This window comes from Cariama cristata, unplaced genomic scaffold, assembly GCF_000690535.1.
Source record: "Cariama cristata isolate BGI_N322 unplaced genomic scaffold, ASM69053v1 scaffold12694, whole genome shotgun sequence".
In the NCBI taxonomy this organism is placed as follows: Eukaryota; Metazoa; Chordata; class Aves; order Cariamiformes; family Cariamidae; genus Cariama; species Cariama cristata.
The window spans coordinates 26222-35661 of NW_009614703.1; the positions used below are offsets into that span (position 1 = coordinate 26222).

The 9440-nt window shown below is 36.8% G+C and overlaps 1 protein-coding gene across 1 annotated transcript; it reads right to left on the bottom strand.

The window, feature by feature from the left end:
• Nucleotides 1-316: 316 nt before the first annotated feature.
• LOC104161190 (platelet glycoprotein 4-like) lies at nt 317-8701 on the bottom strand. Its single transcript, XM_009699527.1, has 8 exons — nt 8644-8701; nt 6998-7067; nt 5166-5353; nt 4221-4339; nt 2858-2931; nt 2037-2091; nt 1653-1817; nt 317-931 (listed from the first exon to the last, which is right to left on the bottom strand). Exons 1-7 carry the CDS (start codon nt 8699-8701, stop codon nt 1653-1655), a joined length of 729 nt encoding a protein of 242 aa, XP_009697829.1. The 3' UTR covers nt 317-931.
• Between the last annotated feature and the right edge of the window lie 739 nt (nt 8702-9440).

The following is a 9440-nucleotide window of genomic DNA, read 5'->3' on the forward strand; positions in this document are numbered from 1 at the left end:
TTATCTCAGTCTTTCTTGTGTCTGGAGCATTCTGCAACATTTTCTCTTGACCTTAAAGGTGACATATCAGATAATTCTCTAAGGGAGGCCTTGGACGAAGTGAGGTTAGGGCAGAGCAGAGGCTGGTGTTCAAGCAAGAGCCAGAAAAAAAAAGCACATGGGAGGCAACAGAAAGATCAGTGGAGCAGGTTGGGAGTTAGGGAGTGGTTCAGCTTACTAAAGAGCTGTGGAGCTAAACATTAATGAGCTCCATCAATATATGAATGACTGCGCTATGTCTGTGAGCCACCTCCACATAAAATGTATAAACCACCTATTTTAGTAAGTCTTTTATTAACTTTGTGTATTACAATTAGTAACTTTACACAACAAACTTCACATTCAATGCAATTAACATCCCTGAATAGAGGACAGAGAGCAGTTCTATTGTAGCAGCTTCCATTCCTTGAAGGAACAGAAAGAAACATTGCAAATAGAGCATCTAGAGCACAGCATGAGCTCAAGGTGTTGTCATTCCCAGTCTGTACTCAGAGACAGAACATCAGCAAACAGCTTTCATTTGTCTTGCAAATCCCAGAGGAAAAAAAGTAGTAAGCTGCATAAATGGCAGAAGGTGGACTGAAATCCAACTGCACCTCAACTTCAGTCTGTTTGAATGTCCTTTAAAATTTGTAACAAGGTTCAAATAATCAAAGTTATTTGAAAGCATAGTTTCCATGGTGGCCTCCTTAGTGATGTCAGAAGTGTGGACCTTTGGAAACATCAGCTTATTTGGGTTAGTGAGTTGGTCTTCTCAAAATGGAGAAGCAAGTTGAATTCCATAGCATATGGACTGACTGTGCCTTGAATCATACCTTTTGTCTCTGAATTTTAACAAGCTGCTTGGCTGAAATTTCAATTGAACATTGACTACCTCTGAAGTCTTTGTTACCTGTAGTGAAATAAAATCAGAATTAAACATGTGATGAGGTAAGTCTTCATCTTACAAATCTTTTTACTACAGCATACTTTTCACCATAATATTAATGTTTCTGCAATTCTTTTAAATCACTCCAAAAATGTGTTTGTTTCCCCAGATGTCAGTGCATTAATCCACCACTTGGTTATTCCACCCATGATGGGAGTATACTTAGTCTTAGTGGGCTAGGTATGTTCAGGAGATCTTTAGACTAACATGACAGTGATGCATGACGGAGAGAAAGAAAGAACCTCAATAAAAACTGTAATTTACAGTGGATTCTCTGAACCCCAGATAGGAGTATGTCCTAGAAGAGCACAGGAATCTGCAGCTGTGTGGCCTCTGTCCCAGAGAAGTACTAGAGGACATTTCTGAACAGTTTAGCAGTCTTGGAAAAAATGTCTGTTTTCATAAACTCACAAAAATCATGTGTTTTGGGATCAAAAAAATTGTTGGTCTTCTGATACAGTTCCCAATACCCACTCCTGAGTGTGTTAAGAGTATCCTGAAAGATTAAGGCTGGGAAGAGAATTTGAAAACATTAGCTAAATTATCTGGATGATTTCCCACAGAAAAACTACTGAATTTACTAGCACTTAAAAAATAAGAGCAGCTAAATAGGTAATGATTCTGAACTTCTTGAAACCCTGAGGAAAAGTTACTGCTGAGGACAGAGCTGCTAGTGCTTACTTACTTATTTTAATTTCTTTGATCTGCATATGAAATAGGAACCCATGAATGCGAGGAACAGCACAGAACCTGCGATCATTAACACCATCTGCAGCACACTCAGCATCTGGACCCGACCGGTGACTTTATTTCTGAACATTTCTGCTTTCGCATCCCCAATAACGGCAGACTGAAACAGTGCAAGAAACATGTCAGTGAAAGGTAAGTATGCAAGCCCTCATTTGCTGAATATGTTCTTGGCATGTGCAAATCACAACATGAGTTTAATTGCCCAGTTTCAGAGCACCAAAACTGAAAAAGCTAGGTCTTTTTTTGTCTTCTTTCTTTTCTTCTTTTTTTTTCTTTTATTTTTAAACTGTGAAGATTAATAGACAGAAAATGTACTAACCTCATTTAGCCAAAGAAGAGGAAAAACATAAGGTTTTTGAACTTTCGATAAAGCTCTGAAATGAGAAAATAAGTACAGCATGTTAACTTTAGTTCGGTGCATAAGCCCAGTCTCTACTTAAAAATTTTTCTTTTCCTCTAACTACATTTCTAACTTCCAGATGTACCTTTTTAGTATAGTTTTGGACTGAAAAGAATAAGCCTACAGTTAATAACAGTCCTTTTACATATTAAACAACCACCTCTTTCTGTCTAGTCTTCCATACGTGGGTAGTCAGAAAGAAGAAAGGCTGGACACAGCTAGGTGTTGGTAGGAGGGTCTGAAGATCTGTGCGGTGTTCACCTGCCAGATGTACAGGATCATGAAATGCACGTCTGTACATGTACATGTGGGCCAATGAAGAGAAAGAAAACAGCTAGAGACCCGTCAACCCTTGTGATAAAATCCATCTAGTGCCAGAGCACACGTAAATTCTCTCTTTTATTACAGAAAATACATTTTACCTTCTAGTTCATCCTCATGGCCCCCATTTGGAGTTTGTAAGAATGTTATTTGTAAGAACATGTTGCCATGTAAGCTTCTGCGGGGATATCAAATGTATGTAAAAATATTTGGGCAGTGCCTTGCTCAAGAAGGCTTGCTCTTTTGCTGAAATTTATGTTATCTGAAAACTCGTGACTAAAATTTTTGCAAGAAAGATGAAAAGGCTGTGGGAAAGTACTTTTATTCTTTCTTTTCCCAGGCATTTCTACTGACACTCTCATAGACAAATCAGCCCTCTTGAAAAGTCTTTAAAAGCAAAGTAATAAAGTACTACTTACTCAATTTTTGTTGCAGGCTTCACAAGGAGGTTTACTTGCAGCCTTTTTGCAAATTGCAGTGTAAAACCAGTGATCTAAAAGCAGAAAAAAAAATCCATATTAATATAAACTTTTTTAATTGGATGCCTAAACCTAGAATATGGACTGTGTCAAAAAGGACTTTGGTATTGTTTTATCCTTATGTTTTGAAGGATTCAATTTTTAAGGAATTTTAGTGTTTCTAAGGATCTCCCATTTCTCATAGAAGTTCTGATTTTGTGGCTTTACCATATTTATTTTTGTAATCTGCCATTAAAACTGAAGGCAAAAATAAGATTAAAAATACTAAATCAGTCATGAAATGTTTCATATAAAAATATGTTTTAGGTTTTTTTCCCAGCAGAAATCAGCTACATTTTGTTTTTCAATAAGAAGGATGTTTAGCTTGCATAGGGCCGAAAACAAACATTTCATATCAGAACAAACATAATAAAACAAAGGTCAGATCTTTTCTTCATTTCCTTCTTTTCCCCTCTGTCCTCCACAAAAACAAGACAGAGTGTGATTCTTGACAATTTTGTATCAGATTTAGGTTGATGTCTCTATTCCAAAGAAAGTGAAACAAAGATTTAACTTCAGATCTCCTCACTGAAGTTACATAGCTTAACTATCAAATTATATAACTAAAAGTATTTTAGTGAGAAATCCTGAATTTTACCTCTTCATCCGAATTCAGAGCAAAATAAAATTTTAGAACCTTAGAATTCATCACACAATTCAGAAAACTTTGGTAAATACACTTAAAGGTAAGAATCTGAATCACTGAAACAGAAGTAAAGGTAAAATTGGAGGCAATCAAAATCATAGCTGTCATAAATTCAGAGCTCTGTTGGACAATCCAAGCCTATATTAGGTCTGTTCTAGACTAGTCTGTTCAGACTTCTAACAATTTACTTGGAAATAAACTGATCTATGTTTATTTCGATTGAGATGGTAATTATACAAAAATAGCTAGTTATAGAAAATGAAAAAAATTAAGTATAGAGGGAACAGAAGAACTTTCACAGAAAATAATTTTCTTAAAGTACTTGAAGGTCAGAGAAAAGCTATAATATACTTCAAAGTTTGCAGTTATTTAATCCCACATTCTCAACAAGGAAAAATCAAAACTTACTTTCCAAACTTTGAAGGTCAGAATGAGACAAAGTTCTGTTCTAAATTTCCCCTGCTAAAACCGTAACTCTTTTGTGAGCAGAACTTGCAAAAGCAAGCATGAAAATATTGCATCTTCTGCTTGTCCCTCTGGTAAAAGGTCTACTCTACTAAAATTAAATTTAAACATCACAAGTTTACTGAGTTACAATTATTAAATATTTGGACTTACAGGCTCTACATCTAGAAACGTCTCATGCTCCTTCTCATTCGGGCTCAGGCCTTCAACATCATGCAATATAGAATCACTTGCATGAAGAAAATGTGGAAGAGAGATAAATACCGGTCTTCCTATTTGAAAAAACACACTCACTTGAATCATTAAGCCTTGTTTCAGTGCTCATCTTCTGCAGCCATTTTCCATGCAAACATAGTTTTTTATACAGACACACAATCCTGATAAAAAATGTTAATAGTCTCAACCCCCCCCAAAAAAAAATCTGAACATTTCTATGATTCTATTGTCATGAGGAAAATTTGCATGGTGAAATAAATTGTAGTTACAAATCCTGCTTGTCTGTGTCTACACTGTGGAGCTGGCAGTGCTCCCAGTTTCACGCTGAGGTGAGGAACTGACCGTCACTGTTTCCCCCACCTTCATGGTCTTGTTTCAATAGAAAGCAAGCCTGAAGGGAACCCATGCTGTCCACTCTGAACCAAATGCAGACTCTGTGTATATTTATTTTATTATATCGATGCTAAACTAAGCCAGTAGTGTCTCTCAGTCTCTGTTTGTGTATTTAGTTGTGTACATACACACACACTCTTACACACACACAGACACACTGTGTGTGTTAATTATCACAAATACAAGGACTGTGACTATCTCTGGCTTTTATATAGTGCCCCCTCCTTTCCTTTCTATACATACATTCCTGCAATTTCAGTATACAGTCTGTACTATCATAATTTTGCATAGCACTATGCAAAATACAGAAATATCATAGTCCTCATTTTGTGAAATGAGGCTGCAAAAATGTGAAAGGTCTCACAAGCAATCTGTGGAAGAATTCACAAATGCAAATGTCCTGGATCTTAGAGTAACACCTCAGCTACAGGACACGTGCTTTTTCCACAGTTAGATGGCTTGTTTGGCAGTACTGTGTCACTACTATACCTCCTTTGCAGGCACTAATATCTAGAACTCCAGCTAATGTGCAGTTCTGTGATATCACTTTATCCGTACAGAAGCAATAATTATCTCCGACTTCAGTAGGTGATGCAAATGCTTCACGAGGAACTGTGAAACGATAGAGTGAAATTCCCTTCACATTCTGCTTGCTCTGGAAAACTCCATAGATCGATCTGAACATAGAAGAGGAGAAACAAGTTTCTGTCATTTGGATTAAAAATCTGAATTCATGGCAATACTTCTTAAGGATCCTCCAACGGTCTCTCTTTTAAAAGAAAAAAGCACTCCAGGGAGCCGATGTCCAGACTCCCTTCACAATGTTCAACAGTTTGTAGGGGTGTTCCTCTGTAATGCAGAATATTCCACACTTTCCCAAAAGGATGTACAAGCTCAGAGGTGAGCACGACAATACACGAAAAGACAGACAAAAATGCTAATACTAATAATTAACAATATACACAAAACTAACAAATTAAGAGCTTTCAAAAAAAACTTCTACACCTAGTGTTATTACAAAATTTTTGAAAGTTTTTGGACTACAGTAGAGATACTTATCAATATAAATCAGCTCTGCTATAGGTTTTTGCTGATCTGATGATACTAATCTAGGCTTTATGATGCAGGCAACATTCTGCATATAACCTTATTCCATTGCGTATGAATCAGAATGCCACTTAAGCTTCTTTTTGCTGATACATTACCAACTGATACAGAGATATGGTTGTTTTGCAATAATGTAACCAGGGCAACAGCCAAAACAAAAGAAGGGCTCTGGCTTTTGCAACGCGAAGAGAACCATTTTCCACGACCCCGCTGCAGCATGACCTTTGGGCAATTCATACTGTCCTTCATTGTTCATTAATTGTGAGAATTAAATTGCCAGAGGGATCTCTCAAACTGTGTGCAATCAATCCAAAGTATCTTATCATTTCTCCTCTGCATAGAATTCCCTTTTCCATGACTTGTGAAATGCTTTCCAGTTTGGGGATACAATTACTTCACAAAAAAAAGAACATTAACTTCATGTAAAAACACTGATCTTTAAAAACAGTCTGCAAAGCAAATGGCCCACTTAAAATCTAGTTAAAAGGAAGCGCCTGTTTCCAGGCAGCAAAATAATAAAGGGGTCGAACCTCCCAAAGTAAATGCACTGTGATGCACTTTAAATCTTTTAACATTGCTTTCAGCGATCCCATTGGATAACTCAGGGACACTGGATAGCCACAGCAGAAGAAGCAGGCTGAAAAGCCACCAGTATGATGTATTAAGCAGGTTTGTTTGTTTGTAAATACAAAAAAATAAAATATGTAAAAATATCCTGTGAGAAAACAATTTTGAGTATCTAGTGGATGACAGTATATCCTGTTCTCCATAGATGATGTTCTGCAGAATGCAGAAGACAGATCTAACTGGGCCCTGCTGTACCTATTGCCTTCTCAGACCAAATAAGACAGGTTATGGGCTGGATCTTGATCTTAGAAGACATCCAAGACTTTGAACCCTGTGGCCCTCAATGTCTTTCATAGATCTGTAACAGCTCACAACAGTGTCAGATATTCCTGAATTATACATCTGTAAATGGCTGAAATAAAATACACCGTAAATAGCTTGCTACTTGTCATAAATAAAAGTGGTAGAATCAGGTTCTGAATCATGAGCACAGCTCACAAATTTACTTGTGTTTAGGTGAAACATTTATGCTGAACTGCCTCAGTGGCCTGAGCCCAAGCAGAGCCACTGCAGCCACCCTCTGAAATGAAAGAGCATTCGGGTGGCACACGCAGGTGTCTACGCAGAGCTGGAGGGGACCAGCCTACCTGCAAATATCAGAGGAGAAGAAGCGCAGTATCTGACCCTTCTTAACAAACGGTGGGAATGATGCTCCATCTGTGAATAAAATAAAATAAGATCTTGAAAGTAATTCCACTTAGAAGATATGATTTAATTTCTAGCTCAATACTCAGCTGTTACTCTCCTATAAATCTGTGAAAAAGGTAAACAAAATGAGTCATTTATAGAGAAAATATTTATGTAAGTTATTGCATAGTGACAGGCACTCCACAGATTGTATTGTTTTTGAAAGCGAGCCAAATTATGGCAGGGTTTTTTTTTTTTTTTTTTTTTCCCCCACAGATGTGAAGCTATATGATCAAGCCCATTAAAAACAGAGGATATAAAATACAACTCTGGTTACTACAAATCCCAATACCTGTTGCTATTGCTTCAAGCTTTATGCAGTGTAAAGACCTAAACCTTTCTAAAGATGCTTGGTTGACCTGCAGTTATGGCACTCAGCACTTACAGGAAACATAGTTTTAGACTTCAAAACTGCCTATTTAATAAAGAGTGCTAAACCTTTTTTTCACCAAAGATTGCTCAAGTGGACCTCTTCTTTGTAAACTGAGATCCTCTCTATAGCTAAGGGAGAGAAGGAAACGCTTCTAGGGTGCAACCATCTCACCCCATGGTAGACATGCAAAATAGGTCAGAGGAACAGCATTTTGGTGGTGTCTTTTTCTTCAGTAGTTATAAAAAGAACACAGCCAGCCAGTTCAGATGCATATTTCTGCATTGCAAGCATCCCGAGGTAAGTAAGAGGACTTTCTGCCATTTTCCCAAACAAGGTGTTGTAACAAACCTTTAACCAGTACATTTGTTACTTCTTGCTACAATTTCTGTTTAGTTTCTTAGTCAGCAGCATAACCAAGGGATTGAAAACATCTGTGATATCTTTGACTCCAGTTGGCAAGAGCAAGAAACCTAAATTACATACTGACATTTGCCCACTGCTGACAGCAGCACTTTTTCTTGAAGAAAATTCAAGACCATCCTAGACATACAGTCTATTTCTAAATCTTGGCAGTGTTGCAGAGTTTGCAAACATGGACTCATATCAAGCACCATACAAGAATACTGCTTAATCTTTTTGTCTAGATGTTTACTGATATTATACATGCTGCACTTCGGTGTGAAAGCTTACAAGATAAGAAGGAATTCTCACACTTAGAAGACTTTTTAATCCTGCTGCTTCTCTAAACACATGGTCTCTCCTGAGCAGTTGCACTGAATGCTCTTCTGTACTGTGCGATAACCTTTGCTAACAACGAAAATCTCCACATTTTCGCTATACTTGAGCACTTAGTCTAGTTATCTGAGTATGTTTATTCCATCAGCTATGGAAGAAAAACCAAAAAGCTGACCCTGAGGAAAAAAGGGCTCAGGCTCCATAAGAAAAAAGGAAAGTCATAGAACCTAAGAAAAAATTGCCTCCTATAAAATTAATTATATCGTTTAAAAAAGAATTAATCCTTCTTGATTCACAGACTTTTGGAAAGTCAGATTCTTGTGATGTGTTTCAAATATTTCAAAATAACTTACCATGTGCTCTGGGTTATAAGGAAAATGACCTATGCCAGGTAAAGAAGCACAGAAAAGAAAAAGAAAAAAATCCCAACCCCCAAACCTGCTTGTTTTGATACTCGCCCACTGAAGGTGTACAGCTCTGCACAAGCCTCCACCATGATATCTGCCAGCCTCAGCTCAACAGATTGTGGTGTCCTCACAGCGATACTTTCACTCATCAAGAAGAAAAATATAACCTTGAACAAATGTATCTTAAACAACTCAACTGTTTTCATATGCATTCCAAAAGCAAATTCTAAAACATTCTTCTCTAGTTTATTCATCCCAAACTAAACTGCTTCTCTTCTTCCTTTTTTACTTGCTAGCGGCCTCCAAACCGTCTGTCTGACAGCCTTCTCCTTTGTCATCTCAATTTCTTTTCATATCTCACTAAAACATTTTTCTGTCCATTCTGATGCATTTAATTTTACTTTTTAACACTCTAACTGAATGTACATTGTTAGAATGCAAAGATAATTTTCAACTGCTATAGCGAAGAAAAAGAATCATAGTTGTATTGTACCATAAAGATAATTAGTAGAAACAGAGACCTGGATTCTTTTCTTACATCTCTTCCACATCTGCTCTAGCTCAAGAGGGTGTGTGTACATGTATATATAAAATAATGTACAATAACATAAAATATATATGTTACAATAGATAGACACACATGCATGTATAGTAGTAGTAGCATGTATACATTCATATTTATATAGACATTTAATACACAGAATACAGAACTGTCAAAGCCCAAGTGAATTAACTTAAATATTGTATCTCATTATTTCCTTGCAATATCGAGAAATGTGTTTGTCATGATTTAACCAGTGATTATTAAACTAATATAATGAATGCTTA